The sequence below is a fragment of the Dermacentor silvarum genome, chromosome 11 (assembly GCF_013339745.2).
Source record: "Dermacentor silvarum isolate Dsil-2018 chromosome 11, BIME_Dsil_1.4, whole genome shotgun sequence".
Taxonomy (NCBI): domain Eukaryota; kingdom Metazoa; phylum Arthropoda; class Arachnida; order Ixodida; family Ixodidae; genus Dermacentor; species Dermacentor silvarum.
In genome coordinates this window covers 48,616,130-48,637,377 of record NC_051164.1, presented here as the reverse complement: position 1 = coordinate 48,637,377, position 21,248 = coordinate 48,616,130, and the positions used below count along the sequence as shown (strand labels likewise).

General features: G+C 43.8%; 1 protein-coding gene across 7 annotated transcripts in view; it reads left to right on the top strand.

Moving 5' to 3' along the window:
• Positions 1–19,328, top strand: part of LOC119433836 (vinculin) — a 68,337-nt gene extending 49,009 nt beyond the window's left edge. For 5 of the 7 annotated variants that reach the window (XM_049658976.1, XM_049658978.1, XM_049658979.1 and 2 more), the window contains 7 exons: positions 54–184; positions 1,176–1,291; positions 2,286–2,409; positions 3,588–3,678; positions 6,384–6,422; positions 12,150–12,319; positions 15,018–19,328. In XM_049658976.1, the coding sequence (XP_049514933.1) occupies positions 54–184; positions 1,176–1,291; positions 2,286–2,409; positions 3,588–3,678; positions 6,384–6,422; positions 12,150–12,319 (671 nt within the window). In that variant the 3' untranslated portion in view covers positions 15,018–19,328. The remainder of the gene's footprint in view (positions 1–53; positions 185–1,175; positions 1,292–2,285; positions 2,410–3,587; positions 3,679–6,383; positions 6,423–12,149; positions 12,320–15,017) is intronic. The other 2 variants (XM_049658977.1, XM_037701099.2) reach the window with 1 other exon arrangement.
• Positions 19,329–21,248: the final 1,920 nt, after the last annotated feature.

Below are 21,248 nucleotides of genomic sequence, written 5' to 3'. Positions count from 1 at the left end.
AGCGTGAACACTGGCATCACGCTGATGATCTATGTCCTTTCGACACGTTCCAGAGGAGGCCCCACCGAGACCCCCACTGCCAGGATCTGGGGAAAGGGCTCCACCGAGGCCACCACCACCGTGTGAAACTGATGACGAATTTGAAGAACGCTTCCCACCTCCTCAGCCGAACCAGCCCATCATGGTGAGCCATACACGGTGATGCCAACCTATAGTGAACTTTCCAATGCACCAAGATTCGGCTGATAATGTAGTGCTTCTGTAAATTGCTGTGTACAGTAGAAACTCGTTGATACGATTCTGCATAATAGGTTTCTAAGAATGATACATTTTTTTTTTCTCCCGATAATACGATTTAATTGTATAATATGGTGGATGATACGATTTTCGGTTGATATGCTTTATTTTCCGGCTCCAGTGAAGATCGTATCAACGAGATTCCACTGTATTGGCTCATTCCGTCCCACGTGTGGCTTGTATGATACCTGAACAGCATTGTTATAGCCATTGTTCGAGTAGTGATCTTGGGTTTGCCTTGGAGAATAGTGTACTCAGTGCCTGACAGAATGCATGGGAGTTTGAGTATCCCATGATTAAGGTACCAATAGTCATTGCCCCTTGCCACATGCACCTGTCAAAGAAAATAAAATTCTTCTATAACCCAGTTGACGGTGCACTGGCTAGGTCCTCACTGAGAGGAAATAGTTCTCGTGCCTGGAAAATTCCCCTTGTCAATTGATTTGTACATCTCTCTGTCACTACACATCTTTCAGTGAGAGACGTGGTTTCTGCAATAGATACCAGGCTGCCCCTGCAATCTACCACAAACGGTGTGATCGTGCTCACACAGCCGATCATTTAGGCAGTCTGTCCGACACATAACTGACCACGTGACATCTGTGCACTTAGACGTCCCGAAGCATGTCGCTCTTGTCACGAGGTTGGCTCAGCAGTAGCGGAGCACTAGAGCCATCTATTACCACTTGCTGTAATCGGGACAAATCGGTTCCCAAAATCACGCACTTGTCCTGCGGGAAAGACACACCTAAGGAGGTGCAAAAGGTTTCCATGGATGTGTGGAAAAAATTAAAACGCCAGGGGCCACAGGGAGAGTCGGGCATCTCCCAACACGCGCTGTCTGCAAGCTGCAACAGAGCGCGTGTGCATCTCTGCAGATAGCAGCACATGGCTTGCACCAGGAGGTTCGTCAGTGGTCGAGCAAGGACAACGAGATCATTGCGGCCGCCAAAAGGATGGCTATCCTCATGGCACGACTCAGCCAGCTGGTCAGGTGGGTTGCTCCTTTCACCACCTAGTGCCATGACCCTAAATGTGCAAAAGCTGCAGTGGCATCTCAAAGATTGGTCACAGCGATTGCAGGCTTGTCTGTGCATCAAGGGACCAATTTTTCACGCTTGCAAATTTTCACTCTGGCCTCTGAGAGGGTCTGCTTTACTGGTAAACATTTGTGCATTTGTTCTTTATTCAATTTCGATCTGCTGTAAATTTATGCCATCTAGTTGTGGTTGAAGAGAGCTGAATGACGGCCCTTAATAATCAGCGAATCTAGTCCACCGATTACTGTGCCTGTACAACTCGGTACTTTCTGATAAATTCAGCTGTCACTATAAATTGGCTTTCTGTGAATGAGGCTGCGTACATTCAAGTTGGCTTTAGCATGTTAAATACTTGCTGATGCGCGGCCAGCGTGGCCAGGCCATTTGTAAATCTAGTATTATCACAGCGCGTGCTAATAGCAGCAGCGAGCCTGCGGCCCCAAGCAAAATGTCGGTCACATGCCTTATCATTATCACTTTACTATGCCGGAAAAATAGCATGTTTTTAAGTTGTTTCGATGTACAGAAACTCTTGTTACGTTTTCAGATAAAAGAAAGGCGCATGATGCCTCAAGACTAACACTTATAATATTGCGTATAACTTTCAGCAAACTTGACTTGTGAAATTGTGTAGGGGAAATGGGGCGCAGTACAGTACAGGGGAAAGGGGGTTTGAAAATCTGAACTTCTGTTTTAATGCACTCCTGCTACTTACCCTTGCCATTTTCTTCCACTAAATTTAGCGGGCTATGTCAGTGGGCGTTAACTGGAAGTTGTCTAAGGCCTATGTTTGTAAACAGTGAAGGGGTATATAGTTCAAAGGACAATGTAATATAATAGTTCAAAGGACAGTGTACTGTGGCCTGCCTCTTATGCACAATGTGCCGGTGACCGCACATTCTTCAGGCGTCAGTAGTTTATTGTACTCTATGCTTGTTCGCATGGCAGGGGTGAAGGGGGCACCAAGAAAGACCTGATTGCCTGCGCCAAGCAGATTGCCGAAGCTTCTGAAGAGGTGACTCGCCTTGCCAAGGAGCTCGCTCGCATGTGCACCGACAAGCGCATGAGGACGGTGAGTGGCAAATGACAGGTGTCAGTTTCGGGTCTAGTGCGACAGTGTCATCGCCGTATTCATTAACAAAGCCTTCCTGCAGAAATTATGGGTCACAATAAAAAAAAGAAGTAAAAGAAATAGTCTAGTGCACAATGCAAAGCACTGGCAGCAATAACTAATGCAACTATAAAAGAAGTGTTGAATTTCACAATGTGGATTTCAACACTTCTTTTTCTGTAGTCGGGCAGTGCACTAGCTTTCTCCACTTTGCAAATTTCTGCGAATTTCTTAATTTTTTTTTGAAAACTGCAATACAAACCTAAATATAACACGACGAGTGACTTCAAGTATGCAAAATAGAAAATAAAAAAAAATATCTGCCCGTAATATCACTAAAAGATACTTGGTTCTTCATCAAGTAGGACAAAAAAAAAAGAAACACTTAAGCCCCTAAAAAGTTTGCTGCCCATATATAGTATGAGAAGTAAATTGAATGTGGTGACATCTGGAAAGGGAACCTCATATAACAGTTAAACCTCAATATAATGAAATCAGTGGCTGATAGTGTCGCCCGCAGTGGAGCGACACTATCATGAAGAACGCAGGTAGACGGGAGCTAATGCTTCGTCTGCCGCTCTCTTCAACACGTCGCCGAAAGTAGGAGATTATGTATCCTCCAACACTAAACGCACTGGAAGACAGTGCACGTGAAGCCACGGAAATGTTGGCTTTGTACCCACCGCATATTACCTCCAAGATGCTAGCCTCGTGGTTGGCTCATGTGGTAGAGTGACTGCTCCAGAAAAGCGATGGTTTATTTTCAATGCCTGGATCAGGATGAAATTTTCTTCAACTGTGAAGTTTGCTCTTCGAGTAGACCGAAATTGGTTCCTTTGTAGCCTTCCCTGAGAGTTGAGTGAATGCCAGTTATATCTTATGCCATCCGCCTTGCGGATTTCTGCAGGACTTACTTGAATAACATCTTATTCTATGTGACCTCATTGTCTGCTGTGATCGACAGTGGGCAAACAAGGGAGGCCCTGACGTCAGGGCCCATCAAGCCTCACAAAGACAAGCTCCCTTTCCGCAAACGTTGGCCTCCAGGCTGAAGCTTCCCCTGTTTGCACACTGTCGAATATGTCAAGCCTTCACGTTCCCTATAAACTCTTTTTGCTTGTCTGGCTCTCTGTCTGCAGAACATTCTGCAAGTTTGCGAGCGCATACCAACGATCGGCACTCAACTGAGAATACTGTCCACCGTCAAGGCCACCATGCTTGGTGCTCAGGGTGAGTGTCCCTCGTATGTATATCTCCTGGAAATGGTGTAGACTCTTAGGTCGTTCAACCAAGCACTAGTTTGATCTAGTTGGTGCTCCATGATTGAGTCTGGGTTCGGTAGCCGAGCAGACGTGTTTCTGGTTAACATCCCTGCCTTCTCCCTTTCTTTCTTCTATATGTTAAGAACTGAGGCTAATGGGACAGTAGAGACAAAAACCGAGGCCCAGATTCTGAAGCCTTCCTTATCTCAGTAAGGAAACCTTCATTGTTGTTAGGCTTCCTTACACCAATTCCGAGAGCTTTCTTATAGTAGAGGCACCCTTAATGAAGGCGTCCTTGACACTTCCTCCTAGTAAGGCAGCCCCAAAGCTACCTTCATACTTTCTTTCCCTGCTCCTGGCCCTGCCTGGCCCTGGACAAGTGCTTCACCTCATCACTTGCCCACATGATGCTCACCTGCACTGGCACGCTGTTGCTTGTTGCTGGTGAGACACAAGCCCGGTGTGAAGAAAGAAGTAGCGTTTCACCTAACAGCTGTTCAGCTGTTCCGATACTGGGTGCCAGTGTTGCCAGACAGTGCCATGCTTCACACTTGTCTATGGCAATTTTCCACATCAGGCAAACATTATCTATGTGTCTGTGTATGATACTTCAATTTTTAAGTCTACTCGATGAACTTCCTGTATTATATTACTTAAAAGCATTGTGTTAAAATTTTGTTCGATGGGTACCCTCAAACCCGGATGAGTGGCATTCATTCCTTACATTACGGAAGCGCTCCTTCCATGAGGACGTGTGAAATGGAGCTTTCAGAATACGTTTGCTTTCTCCATCGAGACTTCATGGCAAGGAAGCATGTGGAGCTCTTCATGTAAGGTATGAAGTTGTCTGAGGAAAGGAAGGTTTCAGACTTGAGGCCTTAATCAATCTGCATTGTTTAATTGCCCTTCCAGAAACCTTGCAATGTTCGTGGCGCCAAGGGCTGACAAGTACCATGCAGCCCCCGAAGGGGCTGCATGTTACTTCTGCAATTCAATGTTATTACATAGCGACACTAGTGATCTTAGAGGTCATGCTTTACTGAGTGTAATGGCCTGCTTTCAGTTAGTGCCATGCAAATGGAGGGGCAGTACACTCCCATAAAAAGCACCTCTGGAGCAGTGTGAAGATGTAGCACCAATGAGTTTCTGTGTAGAAGCTTAACCGAACTACATTTCTTTCTTATTGAAATGTGGTTTGATGAACATTTTTATGAGTAGTCATTGACTACAATTTACCAATTACAAACAGGAAATGTTACTGCTACTGTATTTTCAGTGGCTGCATTTGCATTTGTGGTCTTCCCGCTTATGAAAACTCTGTTCACAGCAAAAGGGATGCTTTGGTCATCTCAGAACACTAATCTATCACCTTAGTGGGACTAAATATTTGCCTTGGTCGCCCCTTTAAGTTATGAGTGCACATGGGCCTATGTTCCGAATTTATTGATAATTCAAAGCATGTTTCGGTAAATTGTCACAGTTTCTTATTGGCTGTAGTTGTCAGTGCTTCTACGTTATGATGGTTCTGGCTTATGGAAGTCAAACCATCCAAATCACTACAAGAGTTCAAAGAGGTCTTTCACACACCTTTATCAACAACTGTCGAAGTTAGCCTCATAACTTATCCCTTGTGTTACTTGATCATTGCACATGCTATTATTGATGCTGTCAACATGTGCACAATAGCTACCATGACTTTACGTAATGAACTCGGAATAAGGCCCTGGCATGATAGTTTCTCAGTGACTGGTGTGTGCTGCCATAGACATGGAGACGTTCCATAGACTACCAACGTACTATCATGGTTGTAAATATGCTGTTATTAAAAGAATAGTGGGTTGTGGCATCTGCTCCTGTCAAGCAATGCGAGGACAGAGGGTTTCGAATGGGGGGTTTTGGAGACACAGCAAAAGCTGGTACATCAGATGATTTTCTGCAGCCTGGACCTGGCTGGTGAAGGCCAGGATAGTGCCAAGTAGGTTATTGACCTTACTCAGCAGTTACTTGGCTTGGTACCACTGGTTCAAGGGTCCTGTGCAATCCTTGGCCGTTAGGGCCGATGTTTACTAGATTACTTGATCAATTTGCAAGCTGCACCTTGGAGCTCCACAGAAATTTGACCCGATTCTATTGCCCGCCACATATGCTGGGAAGATGCAAGCACCACCACATGGCAGACAGCAAAGAGTATGTGTAGTATGCCCTCGGAGATCAGCACTCTCCTGTCAACTGATGCCTTTTTGTTGCCTCCAACAAGGTGGCATTGCAACTGCTGCCAAGATGCGGCTTGAGAGCATGCACATTATCTCAGAGGCCATGCTGCTCATGACTATCTCTCCGTTGTCTGACCCATGGAGGAGAGTGCTGTGAACGTTCCTGGTGGGTGTAGCTGGCAGTTCAAAGGGGTCACACACAGCACAGCGGTTATGCATTTGACAGTAACCTAGTAGCATTGGCTCGAGCTGAATTCTGGTGGTCTTGAAGCACAGAAATACTTTTGTACGGAAATGTTTGTGCACCTTAATAACTTCTTGGTGATGGAATGTGTCCGGAACCCTACATTGTAGTGTCCCTCATAGCCGAGACGTGGCTTTTTTGCATTGAAATCTGTGGGTCAGTCATGTCTAAATCCTCTTGGCATTTCTTGTTGAGGACGATGCTTGTTTCCCACAGAGCCCATACCGACGCCCGACGGGAGCGAGATTATCTGCGGTAAAAGCTCCGCATGATCTCCTGTTTGGTGCACGGTTTTGCCATAGGCCCCCAGACTTTTGTGTCTGTCAGGGGCACAGTCTGCATTGTTCTGGAGTGTGTGCGTGTGTGTGTGAAAATGTGTGGAACTAAATTGTGGTGATGCCGCGGTCACATGGCTCGATGGACTAATCCAATGCAGGCTCTCACAAGAAATAAAGAAAAGGCTGCAAGGAAAGATGGTAGCATCCGTGCTACCATGCCCTTCCCCTGTTTGTTATGTTAGCATTTTCCCAAGTAGCGCCCCTTTTCAATGGTACATTCGACTGGTGACTTTCGAGCACTCTAGAGCGCTCTCACAGGGTGGCTAACATTCAGCCGGCCAAAATCTTGCACTCAGAATGCATTCGCCTGGCTCACTCAGAGCGGTTGGGGGCACTCTCACCTACGAGCTGGGAGCACGACCGAGATCTGACAGAATATCCCAATCGCACGGCTCCTCCGTTTGCTCTGGGGGCAGCTGGATGTTCGACTCGGGCTGTGCTCTCTCTGGCTCCCCTGTCGAGGGGCCTTCGCATCACTGCTAACCATGTCGTAGCGCAGTAGGGACCTGTCCAGTGTACCATTGATTGCCATCGAGCATTTTGATCTCCCTCTTTCTGCAGGTGAGGTTGCTAGAGTAGATAGACACTTTTATGTCACTAGTGGCACGTTATGCTTATGTCACACGGCAAGCTTAATAATCCAAGCAAGACAGAGGTTCCTAGGAAGGTGGAAGGCCTGAAGTGGTTATTGGTGGTTGAACGAGGAATGTCGCTGGAGCCAACATTTCAACAAGGGGACTTGTCAGCGCTAGGGCAACGCTGGGCGTATGTCGAAAAGCAAGTCCGCTTGCCAAAACGTTGGCCTCTGAGACATCTGTTGTGTGATCACCATTGATCAGGCAAGGTTAGTGACATTTAGTGATTAAGGTCTTAACATACCAAATTAGCCCATGTGATGTGGGTGTTAGTATGGAGTGTTTGTAATGCATTCATTCAGTCACCAAAAGTCACGTCCCCTGTATACAGGTTATGCCATCGGTGCCATTCAAACGTGTTCATTTAAAGATTGTGTCCATACCTTGTGGTGACGAAAAAGAAACAAACACTTCAGTAGTGAAACAAAACAAAAGGCTGGATGCAGGAAAAATGTGACAGCTTTGCCAACATACCTAGTTTTCCCACTAAAGAAATGTGAACAGTCAGATAGGCAGCATAATGTAATGTGTGGCCATCTTTAGTCATGCTTAGATGTCCTGAGAAGCCATCTCTGGATGCTGTGATTCTCAGTGTCTGATACTGAGTACCCTGTACCCAGTGAAGACAGCACAGTGTATAATAACACCGTTGCTTGAATCCCTGTCTTACAGTGGTATCAACTTATGTATGGACTTGTTAAATGTTTTGACCATACTAACAGTAGTATACTTCCATATAGTGTTTGTGTGCATGTGTGTGTGCTCGTTAACTGTCTGTGCCTTTGTTTCTAAGTTTTGACTACTTTATTTAGTATCTTTATGTTAGCTTGTTCTTGCTAACAATGAGGTATGTAATGCTGTGTATGTACATTCAAGGAATGCCAGGACCAGTGTTAAGATAGAATTTTAGGCATGGCTACTGAGAAGAATGAATTACAGCAGGATGTATTAGCGAAATTGGAGTAATCGTAGCTCATGCTCATGATTGCAAGGCTTCAAATTTAATGTTAGACTAATGACTAGCCCCAGCAGACCTTGCCAAAATCTATGACATTACAGGGAGCTGGTGTGGGCATTTTAAGCTGTACTTGCAGGACAACTTTTCTTGGCTACGAAGCAAAGGCTATGGGGGCGGAGCTTCGGCCCATGTATTCGTACGCAATGTAGGCCAGGCATGCTTGGCACCAGTTTCGGTTTCGATTTCTCTGATCTTGCATAGCTCTTCTCCTTTAGTGAAGGCGGACGCAGTCAACTCGACGTGAATTTCTGAAGCTAATCAATGCTTATAGTCATCCCGCATGTATCAAGATATCTGATGGTTTTGATTCCTGGATGAGTTCCCCTGGTTTCCGTGTAGGCGTTGCACACACTTGTCTTGCGCGCTTTGACAGCACTTTGTAGCTGAAGTTGTTCATCATTCTCTCACAAGAGCTGATAGGGGGGATAGCAAGCGATGAACACTCACCAGAAAATGCTGGCCTCATTTTACCTCTTGGGAATCGTGCGTAAAGCGTGCAGCAGTTTTGATTTGTGCGAAAACCCAAAAGGAGGGAAAACAAAGAAAAGCATTAAAATATCAGTAACTGACTGTTGAATGTTACGTATCCTTTCAAAATATGTGCTGTAAAAAATGAATCAATGGTGTTTTTTTATTTTCAATGGAAGCAAACGCAAACGAAATTGCAGAGCTACGTCCAGAAGCGGTGCCACAGGCACACTTTGGTTACGTAGATCTCACTTTATAGCCAAGAAAAGTTGAGAAGCCACGAGAAGTTTCTGTGCCCTTTCTGTCTGGCATACCAAACTTCTACTCGTAATGAAACTTATCTAGTACAGTTAAACCTCAGTATAATGATGACAGATATGATGAAGTAAATCAATCCGAAAAAAAAATGATGAAGTAAATCAATCCGAAAAAGTTTTTCGCCACTGATATCAGCCCTTATGCTTGTAATGAATATCAGATATAGCAAAGGTATTTTCTTCTTGGATACTTCATTATAGCTATAGTTTGACTGCCCTTGCAATAGCAGAAGCATAGTCTACCAATCCAACCAAACCTACCATTTCTAGGTATGTCCCTTAATGTTGCTACAAGTTTTTCAGTTTACCCTACAGACAGTGCCATAAACCTCATACAATAGCATGTCCTTAAGTAAATGTCACATCTTCCTTGATTTAGTTTTCTTGTGTTGTGCTAAACACGCACATTGTATTGTGTTCAAGTCAGGAAACTTCTTTTTTCCTTATTTTCTGTATGCAAATTTCGAGTTCCTTGCTCATTTTTTCCTCTGTTCATCTTTCTTCCATTTCTTGAAAAAAAAAAAAGCAGTAAAAAGATGGAGTAAGTAGTGTTTTTGTCTTCGCTTCAAGAACTGGCGAACACGCTTTCGGCATGTTGCTTCATTCAGCAGCACGTTTTTGGGCAACACATGTTTTTACTTCATTCTCTTGCGCTTTGCACCTGCACTCGCACGAATGCACGTCACTGGCTGAATTGGAATGACGCTGTGTGAACCGAATTGCTGGTGACACTCTCTTGTGGTTCACCCTTCTTGTTCCTTTGTGAACACCACTGCTTCCTCGTCATATGGCATGGTTTCTTGCACTGTGTGTGGCTTTTTCATTCGTTTGCTAATATTTTTTCTCTGCTGTTGTGTTTTTGTTTCATTGTATTACACTGTATCTTTTGTAGGCACAGCGTAAAAAGGAATTGCAAGTTGTTTATGAAAAATTTAGATAATGCTGCAGATTAGCTGATCGTCGATAGAGACCTGCCACAATGGTTGATCAGCTATGACATCCTGCTGATAAACATCTAGATGCAGACTTGATTCCTGCGACAATGACCCCATTCCCACGATGCTGGAATGCAAGAATGGTCATGTATAGTATCAGTTTACGTGTTTGTTGAACCCATGTGAATCTGGTTAACCAGAGTTAATCTGGAGCCCTCCAGTATAGCTGGCCAGAGCATTTAAACATTGAACTCGGGAAGCCTTAACCTTGGCCGGTATAATGTAAAACTATTACAATCTGTTCTTATTCCAAATCTGCCATTAGCCCTCCCTGATAGGGCAAAATGGCTCGAGCGCTGCCCATATGGGCTGGGCCCGAATCATTGCGACCTATCACGGAGGGCTAATGTTTCAGCTGAAGAAGTAAATATGTGATGTAGAGGCATCCTAGCTGGTGCTTCTAAATTAACTGTCTTTATTCTCTGGGTCTTTATAATGATTTCAGTGCAGTGAGGACTCTGTCCGAGTGATGCACCCTGATTGACTTGGCCAGTGGAAGTGATTGAACAGTTATTAATTATCAAAGATGCGTACACACCAAGCACATTTTTACCCTGGTGATAGAGAGTTGCATTGTGCCAAAAGCTGTATAAATTCATTTCTCTTGCTGTAATGCAAAATGCCCTTTGTTTGAATCAAACAGCTTATTCGAATAAGTTTTACACAGTAAAGCACCCAAAAAAAAAGTTTTACACAGTAAAACACCAACACCAAAGCCACTTGTTGCACTGCCAAGCCAGAGGGCACAGAATCAAACCTCAGGCCACGGTAGCCACATTTCGGTGGGGGCGAAATGCAAAAACGCCTATGTACGCTGCATTAGGTGCACTTTAAGGAACCCCAGGTGATCAATGTAATTCGGAGTCCCCACTACGACGTGCCTTATAATCATATCGTGGTTTTGGCACGTAAAACCCCAGAATTAAATTATTTTCTAAAAGTTTGATTACGTTTTGTTAAGTAGCTAGTGCTTACAGGCAAAGACGAATAGCATTAAAAAAATATATAGTTGTGGCTATGAATGTCTCTCAACTGTGTTGACTTCACATTGCGGCGATGCATTTAGCTGTGGGAGGACACTGTTTGAGGCCAAGGTGCATCACTCGGTCTCTGAGTCTACGGAAGGCATCGTTGAATGCATCACTGCATCACTGGCAGCATGTTGGCAACTGGCCCAACCACTTCTCCTGCCTCAGCCAATAGGTGTGCTATACTGCAGGGGACTCACAGGCATAGAGATCAAACTGCAGTTGCTGGTTTAAGCAAGCATACACTTTGCAGGACAGCAAAAGAGAGACAGACATTCGTGCAAAGTGCGTGCCTGTTTAGGCTTGCAAGTATGGACCAGTAAACCCAGCCGCATGTTCTCTCAAACTACTGTTAGTGATCCTGTGCCAGTACTTCGAGGTTCTTTCAAGCCTTGTCAGGCAGAAGAAATACATTATCAAGGCAGGTGGCATCATTCAAAAATACCGTCTTGCAGACTAGTTGGTTCATACTTGAATTACAAACGTGCTGCGCAAGATGTGCACCAAAAAAAATAAAGAGGACAGGGCAGAGTGGAGTGGAGAGGACAGCGCTCTGTCCGTTCTTTTTTTCTTTCCTTGTGCATCTTGTGCAGCACATTTATAATTCAAGCATAATTCAAAGCCTGCGCTTCTATACCTTGGTCACACGGGGCACTTTCGATTGCTATCTAGTCCGAATTTCTCAACCACAATTGGCTCTCTCTTTCATCTTATGCAAAGCAGCCAATCATGATCGAGAAATTACATCTCAATCGAGCTCGATAGTATCCAAATTGCCCCATGTGACCAGGGTATTAGGCGTGTGACACCGTAGACACGGTTAAGGGTGTAGTTTTGTCCCACAGCACAGACACGCATAGTGTGTCCCAGGATGTGTATCCCGTGACCTTGTATGTGCATAGCATTCACAAGATGCGTGTCTCGTAATTGTGGATGCGGGCAATGTTGCCAGGGTACACTTTGTGTGTTCATAATGTACCCTACAGGAAAACGTCTATAGTACACAATGAAGAAATGGGATATTAAATGAGTGACGACTACTGTAGTGGGACAGGACAGCACCCTAAACTGTGTACATTCTTCAAAAAAAGTTTACGATTGCATGAACCAAGCTGGTGTAGCTTGAAATGAAGCCACAGGACGGGAAGAGATGAACCCTTGTTTGCTGTCCGCACCCACACAGGCACGGAGGAGGACCAGGAGGCGACGGACATGTTGGTTGGCAATGCCCAAAACCTGATGCAGTCGGTCAAGGAGACTGTGCGTGCCTGCGAGGCAGCCTCCATCAAGATCCGCACAGACTCCGGACTGCGCGTCCGCTGGATCCGCAAGCAGCCGTGGTACCAGTATTAGGTAGGGCATTGGTTTACCCAGGTCTTCTGACTGGCTTTCAGATTAAGTTCACTGCTTGCCTGCGGAGTGGCTTTGTCATGCACGGACAGTGCTGAAGTCAGCTGAGCTGGGCTACCTTGGTGGCCGCATCTTATGTGGCCAGAAGTACTGTGACAGAAAACTAAAGCATCATCATCATCATCATCATTTAATAACCCTTAAAGGCCCCTTTCAGGGTATTACATAAGGGGGAGGCAAAAACAGAAATACAGAGCAGTCATGATATCAAAAAATTGTATGAACGCTAAATATAGGAAAAAAGAAAAATAAATATACATATACAGTATATATATATATATATATATATATATATATATATATATATATATATATATATATATATATACATATATAAATCAATAAAAATACAGCAGTAGTAGTAAGACGTGGCACAGGTGTAAGCAAGGTGATTAGGTTTGATAATGGGCTGTCAGTAACTGCTTGAATTTTGAGCTATCACGCTCAATAACTATTGATTGTGGCAGTTCGTTCCAGTGCTCTATTGTGATGGGCAGGAAAGATTTCTGAAATGCGGTGGTAGTTCCATGAAGACGTTGTATACTTAAGCTGTTGAAAAGTCGACGAGAAGTGCGGTGAGGAGGAAGAAGAAGTGTATTACGCAACTGGGGAAAATAGTAGTAGAGTTTGTGAAAAAGACACAGTTGTGCAATTGTGCGGCGAGCTGACAAGGACTGGAGATTAAGAGAAGATTTAATGCTACTAATGCTTGTGTTCCAATCGTATTGTGAAGCTATAAATCGCGCAGCCCGATTCTGTACAGATTCTAATGTGTTAATCAAGTAAGTCTGATGAGGGCTCCAAATTGGTGAGGCATATTCGAGTTTAGTGCGGATGAATGTTTCGTAGGCAAGTTTTCGAATAGAAGCGGGTGACATTGATAGGGACCTTTTGATTAAGCCGAGCGATCTAGAACAATCAGCCGCTAGTTGTAAGATGTGGTCAGACCAGGTGAGTTTGTTTGATATTGTGACGCCTAGGTAGCGGTATGTATCTGTGGGTGAGAGGACCGATGAATTGCATGCACTACAAGTGATGAAAAGTTGTAGGTGTAAGGAGGAGGAATAGAAAAGGTACTGCTTGGATTAGACGACAGATGTCAAATGTGAATATTGTAGGAGAAGAATCAGCCCCGATGAAGGTACTTGTGTACGTCATGAACTGAACTTATATTACTCTAGTGCTGCTTATATATTTGCTTACATTGAGGAAGGAAAAAGGAAGTCTAGGAGGGAGCATGACGTCGGGAAGCTATCCTAACCTAGGCAAGGCAACCACCTCTGACACCGCCCCGCCCTCTTTCTCCATTCACTTGCGGCCCATCCAAGCATTGACTCTTGGGAAATAGGCCCTACACATGATTGCTGGAACTTTCAAGACATTGTTTGGTTTTTGGCAATTTTTAGTGGCACCATCGTTCGAGCGACACAGCAACGTCAGGCAACTGCTGCTGCGCAGGAGCAAGTCCCTGGCAGCTATTGCAAATCTCACAACGCTGGCCGGTGATGAGTGTCGCTAGCAGAGTTGCAGGCATTGCGCCTTAATGGTGTACGAGAGGAGATCGAAGGAAAACCTTCAGCAGTTGATGCTTGCAGTGTACTGTCTGTTCTGCTCGGACCACTGTACGCACCATGGTGTGGCATGCATACAGCTGCTTACAACGCACAACTCTCGTGCCAGAAGTAGCATTCAGAATGCCGCCTTGGCTCCGCTGCAGAGCCACTTAGCGATCGCAAGGGTGTGCCCACTTGGCTTTCTCCCCCCCCCCCCCACAGTCAAATGTTCTGTGCATCTCTTACATCTATAAAAACCTTCTAACCCTCCATGCATGGGCCACACATGCACGTTGACACTGAGACAGCGCGACAGCGGCGCCGTCGCAGTCTGTGCGCTTGTGATACTATCTTTGTGATGCAACTCAGGACTGTGGCATCCACAGGTTCAAACAGGACACCAAAGAAAATCACTAAATCAGTTGAGACTGATGCACTATTCTTTTAAAACTCTATTTTCTATAATTTTACAATAAGAGCTTGATTACTTGAGAAAATGAAAATTCTAACTTGCATGTCTTAATTTTGCGCCATAACCTCTGCACTGGTACGTCAGTGTGACGTCGTACATTTCGAAGTGTTTTCCGAACTAACAAGGGTAAAGGGAAATGAAAGTGGATGAAAAGATAACTTGCCGCTGATGGGAACCAAACCCACATCCCCACACTACACGTGTGGTGCTTTACCTATTAAGCCTGCCTGTGGCACCATCCCTCAGGCCACTTTCTTGGGTACTTGTGTACAAGGTTAGCCCCGGGAGTGTTAGCCAGCGACACTTAACGGACCAAGGCATTGAACGTGGTGTGTTTGACGTCCACCTATAATTGCATAATTGCACCTATTACAGTGGAATCTCGTTGATATGATCATCACGGGAAGCGGAAAATAAAACGTATCATCCGAAAATCGTATTATCCGAAATACATTGCTCCACTAAGACATTGGCTGGGAAATGAACAAAAAAAAACGTATTATCCCGAAAAGCGTATTATGCAGAATCGTATCAATGAGATTCCACTGTATGTTTAAGCCTTCGAACCACTTTCTGAATGAGACTCCTAAGATGTCTTTTGTTGATTGTACTGCAGACGGAGACGCCAGATCACGACAGAGCACAAATGCAGAGCCTTCAATCAGCCCTCTGCTGTGCGTCCCTTTGATAATGCTGCATTACATGAATTGCCACAAAACATTGTAGCAGCATCCAGGGAAAGCTGCTGCAAGGAGGCCAGGTAGTGCAGATGTGGAGTTCTGCAAGCCACGGTTGCTTCAGGTTGCAGGTGATTGTCGTGCGGTAATTGGAACAGGGAATGACTCATCCACCGAGAAATTCTACGTCGACCCCTGGACTGCTGTTCTGGGTGCACCTTGTTAACAGTCCTTTGTTTTAGCATCTCTCCTTTGGTGTTTCTTGTTATAAGTGGGTCTTTGCATTGTTGAGCTTATGTTACTGTTTACACTTAAGTAGTGTAGTCCTTTGTTCGTTGACCTCATTGTTGGCGTAGCGAGAGTTTTTGTTGACCCTGCTAACCAGCTTTATCTCATCAACTTGAGGCAGGGCAAGCCCACTTAATGGTTCAAATTGTATTATGTCGTACGCACAATAATGGTCTCTACGTTTCAATTGAAAATTTTGGTTGCATTTTCAAGTTCGAAGTGCAACCATATTTTTAGTTGGCGACTATTGCGGAAGAGCTTGTTCTTTTCTCTTGAGCACTTCCGTCGTGTTTTTTAAAGATTTCCTTCATGGGGTAGTCGAATTATGTTGTGCTAAATGATTTTAAGTTTTCTTAGCAGTTAGTGCACTCCACCCGGCAGTGAAAAAACATATCTGAGACAGGGTATCTGCCACTGAATACTTAGTCGGTGCTTGCTTGGCTGCTGAAAAGAAGCTTTTACTTTCTTGGCAAATATCGCACTAAACTTACAAGTAAGCTCGCTTAGATTGTGCGATACAAGTATAGCTACACATGGCTCTGTCACAACCTTAGCGTACATTTGTGCAAAAGTTTCTTCGATGCATTTCCGATTTAGGCATGCTCAGAAGCAGACGAGTGTTCGTGCAAATGATTTTTATATTGCAACGGGGAGTGGTCCTCTTTGCCCACTGAAGACGAGTGTGCTAGCATAGTCTATTTTTGGATGACGTTATATTACTGACAACTTTACTTCGGTGACTACCAACGTGTCTTCCATGAGTTGGAACAACAAAGGCTAATAATGATCCTTTCACTGAGCTACATAGCATTGAGGATTTGTCAGTTTATTTTTGTCTGTGGGAGTTATCCCACAGTGAAATGTTTTCACACTGTTGAAAGTCAATGACTTGTATATTCTAGCACACCTGGACTATTAACAGGAGTAGTTTTAACGCACTTTTACATCTAGCTTAATCTGAAACAGTCCATAAATCAAGCAGTTCTTTTAGATTTTAAATGAATGCCTGTGCATTTCTGTGCAACATGGTTGCCGCAACGTGTTCTATGCATTGTTTGTCGATCTCTTCGGTAAAGAGTAGCTGTTCTCAACTTGTGTCTCAGTTTGCTTGCACCCAAAAGTCACGTCCTGCCCTGCTTCTTGCATGCTCCAAGTTTGTCTGAGCTGGGCCATGTGCAAATCATGCATTTTCGTCTTTCTCTATTAACCCAGTTTTTAACAACCTTAATTTTTTTTAAAGAAACCGGTGTTTGTTCCGTGTTTTAAAAAAAACATTGAGCATTTGTACACGCTGCTTTGCTCGAAGGAACTGGAGAGATTCTGAGATGATCCTCACTCTCGCACACGGTTGTGCCATATGTCTCTGGAATGTCTTTTATTTTGAACCTTTTACATTGTCGTGTGTACTCATTTTAAAGATACGCGGGTTGTTCCGTTGCCTCTGGTGATCCAAAATGGTATCGAGTTGTCGAGTGCTGTGTTGGCTAGACAGCCTATGCTAGTGTCACTGCCCATCCAAAACAGCCCAAATAGGTGTCAGCACCATTTTTTTTTTTCTGAACTTGAAGATAGAAAGCTTTCTAGTTTCACTTTCCGCCTGGGCATATGTTGTATTACTTTGTAAGTGTTTCTAATGGACAATGCAGTTATTTCAGTTTTCAGTACCCAGCTTATTGTACTTAGCATTTTGATACACGTAGTTTTACTTGCCCTAAGTAATGACTGCAACGTGAGAGTAGTGGTGTTTCAAAGTCCCTGTGAAACTCTTGCCACGGACATGTTTTGCCATGCATTGTAACGTCCAGGTGCTTAGCAAGAGCAATTTAGAGTGATTTTGCTTGCGTCGACTACATATGGATGTGCTAATCAACTGGTGATAGGACAAGCTTCAAAGAAGGAGCGCATACTAGCTTGTTTTGTGAGAGTTCCGTAGCCCAAAAGCCCGTAGCTCTTTTGCAGCGACTGTGGCCTTAAGCAACATCGCATTCTTCGTGTCCATCATACGGAGCCATCTCGTACCACCAGAGGCAGTGGACGTTCAAGTGCGAAAAGCTGTGCCCGAATAATGTCACGATTCTGTTTCACTTCTATGTCAGTGCGATTATGTTTTTGACCCTTTTGTCCTTAGGGTTGTACAGTCAATTATCGATAATTCGAACTTCAAGGAGCATTAAAACCTGTTTGAACTAATGTAGTTTGAATTAAAGGAAGCTCATTGAATGGAGGAATTGCGTGAAGCACTGCATTAGGCGGAGCATGTGCACCGAGCTCGCACATGGGTGACCAGTTCTGGAAGTATGGCTTCATGGCAGCGTGACATGTGCTGCCGTGAAGCTGTACGTCTAGGCAAAATTTGCGCTGCTGTGAAGCTACACCTCAGGGCAAAATTAGCATGTAACCCACACCACGACACTACTGTTAAATTCAAAAAAATTTGGTGTAGGTAATGTGTGCAAAAATATGGTACTTGCAACAGGAGATGGGAGCAGCAGCCGGTGCGCGGCCGCACTGCCAGGCCAGAAGCGCCGTCACATGAGTTGGTGCGCTTTTGAGAGTACAGCCGGCGGCACGGTGTGTTCGAATTAACTGTTGAAAACGCTTACTTGTTCGAATCACCGGGCGTTTGCACGCATTGATGTACACATAATTTTAACAAGACTGCTACGTCAGTTCGAATAAACTGGAAGTTCAAATTAAGCAGGTTTGAATTAACGAGATTTCACTGTAAAACATCATCATTGTTACCTTTTGAAATCGATGACTCGCTGCAATCCATGATGATAAATGGAGTAGGAGAGAGTCGCATTATTCTGGCACTACTTTCTCTGATGTCTTTTCGTGCCGACTATCACTTTTTTTGTCACGGTGAATTGTTCTTGGTGTGTTGTTCACCTGGTGCGTGTCTGTAAATCGCCCAGCTTCATTTACAACACATTTGGCGAACGTTTTAAGCAGTTCGTGCAAGCAGTGTCGCAGTTGAGGTGTGTGGATCAGTGTCACAAATGTGTCTCCTGAAGTGTGCAGTGTTTTTTGTCCAGGGTTCACTCAAGAACACATCATTCACGTTTGCATCAAATGCGTTTTTACTCTTGAGTTTGGTATGGCTTGATTGCATCGGTACCAATGGTGTGCAAAGTGCAAAATTTTCTCTAGGTTTAGAGAAACCATACCCGTGTAACCGGCCGGTTAGCTGTGAGCTAGCTGGGTCTTCATGCACTACAGCAGTTGGAACTTTTGTGTAATTAGCATAAGTCGTGATGGTGCATTTGGCCTCATTTGTTTTAAAAACACCCAGACTGTAATGTGGTCATTGACTAAATTTAACCTTGAATACTAAATACAGGTAACTTCATTTCATGCAGACACGCAAAGTACAATTCACTCTTAGAGAGAACACATGACTAGTGTTCACACCAAGGTTACTTGAATGCATCATGCACTCCGTAAGAAAGAAAGTGCTTCATGTGGCACATTGGTTGGCTTATAATGGCAAGAAATTATTGCCAAGGGCCTTCGTGTCATAAGCGAGCTGTAATCAGTCCCGAAGTACTAGTTTGGCGTTCCCTTTAACAGTGGGCCATACTGTACAAGAAGCAGGCACATACTGTTGTTGAAGCTGGGAGGGTTCAGGAACAGCTGGGAGGGATTACGTGCAACAAGATGGCATTTAATGCATGTTCGTGTGTGGCTTCTGCTCCTCTCCTCACGGCCAAAGGCTCAAGTGATTTGCGTGCGAGGAGTGACATGTTCTCGTTTTGTTTGCGCTTGCAGGCGTTGGTGGTGCCTTTCATTCATTATGCAAATGCTTTTCTTATGCAATGTGCCACACTCATGGGGCAGTGTGCCCTTGAACTCCCAGTGCTTTTTTTACATGCCAGTGACTACTTCGTGTACTGCAATAACCACCTTTATTTCTTATTTATATCATCTATTAGAGCTAATAAAGTAATTATTACTCCTTATGTTCTGCTTTCGTTTTCTTTGGATGCAGCTTTTAAAGGAGGGACACTGAAGAGAAAAAATTATTTGAGAAAAAAATGATTTTTTCTGTTGTAAACTACTCTTCTACAATACCAAAAACACCACCCTTACCATGATGAGACACTTGGTTAGCCAGAAAAAGCGCAATAGCAAAAGACTGGTGACAATGCCTCCTTGAAGTTCCCGCACTAGCTCGCTGTGACATCTTGGGTTTTGACAGCGTTTTCTGGGGCCTAGTTAATTCTCTAGCGGTAAAGGTACATTGTGTTCTAAAGGAGCCAAAGATTGAACATGGCGAATTTCGGGAACTTTTGCTGAGCCAACGTGGCCTAAATACGAAGGAATACTTAGAAATCTGTGATGTCACAGTGACGTACTGGCGATGGGGATTCGACACGAAATTGAAGAACTGAAAATTTTATCTTTGTTTTTTCTTCTAATAATCAACCTATTGTTTCGAAATTAACAACAACAGAGTTTTTAAAGAACACTTTATCTCTCTGTACTGGCTTAATGTATTGCTTTAGTGTCCCTTTAAATGTTCGCGTGAGTTGCAAGATGTGAAAGTCGCCTTTCCCTGCTCTATTGATCTCATCTGTCTTCATGTTGCACGTTGTGCCATGATACTGTATGCACACCTGTGTATTTGCAGAACTTATCTTCCATAACTGCTGCTGATCGTGATTGGTTATGACCAAGGTGATAGTCTTGTTATCGCATTAATCGCTCTCTCAACTGGTGGGTGCCCGAGCAGCGGCCAATGAAGGCATGCTTTTATGAATGGTTTTGTGAATAGGGGCTTCGATGTTAACTATAATGTTTGCATGTTAATTTTTATTTTTTTATTTGTTCTGGAACCTACATCGCCGAGTTGGAAATTATTGTAGGGGGTCGAGGGGATAACCAGAATGAAAACATGCAAGCAAACAGACACAGCTGTCATGTGTACATTCAACTAAGGCACACATCTTTCAAGGATGTGGAAAATATATTTGGTGGAACATCCACAACACTTGGATTCCACTGATAAATTGGAAAAAGAAAGAGGGAAAGAAGAGAGGGGGGGGGAAATTCGCAAATACGTCTGTACAGCATATTATTTCTCGAACCTTTTTAGTGTGATCATTTCTGTGCGATATACAGTATGGCCTCATCATGTAGAAACTTGTTTATTAATACCAGTTTCATAATAAAAAATGCATGTAAAAATCTTAATCGCAAAAATTTTCTTCATTGCTGAACAGTTCTTCAACCTAGTTAACTCATCTTAGTTATACTAGAATTAATGTTATAATTACAACTGACAAAGCATGCAGCACAGTTTTGTATGTGTTCAGGTTTATAGATTAGCGTTTGGTCATGGGGATTCCATACTGTACAGGCATATTCAAGGACTGGTCACACATTGGTGACACTACAGAGCTTCTTTAAGGCTTTTAGGGGCAGATTTGAAATTAAGTTTAATGAAACTGAACACACCATTTGCTTTACCGGTTGCATAACCTACAAGTTTATTCCAAGATAAGTCTGAAGAGAAATAGGCACCAAGGTATTTAAAATGTTCGATGTGGCCGAGGGGGGTTACCAGACAGGCTATATTAATATGGAGGAATGTGTGGACACTTGTAACAGCCACATATTTTGCACATAGGTTGCTTTTTTAACAATGACGTAAGCACTACAAAGTGTCATGGCCCTTCCGAGTCGTTTTTCTTACGGCTGACTTGATGCTAGAAGAAACCTTAAGGGTGATTAGAGCTATCCTTACCTATTTTTGAACCAAACTTGATAAAAGATGGTGTGCTTGTTTAGTTTCTTCTCCCGATTCTAAATGTGCAGTTATTTTTTCTGTAGGTTCATGATTTCACTACATAATTAAAGAAACAATGTATGTTGTCCTT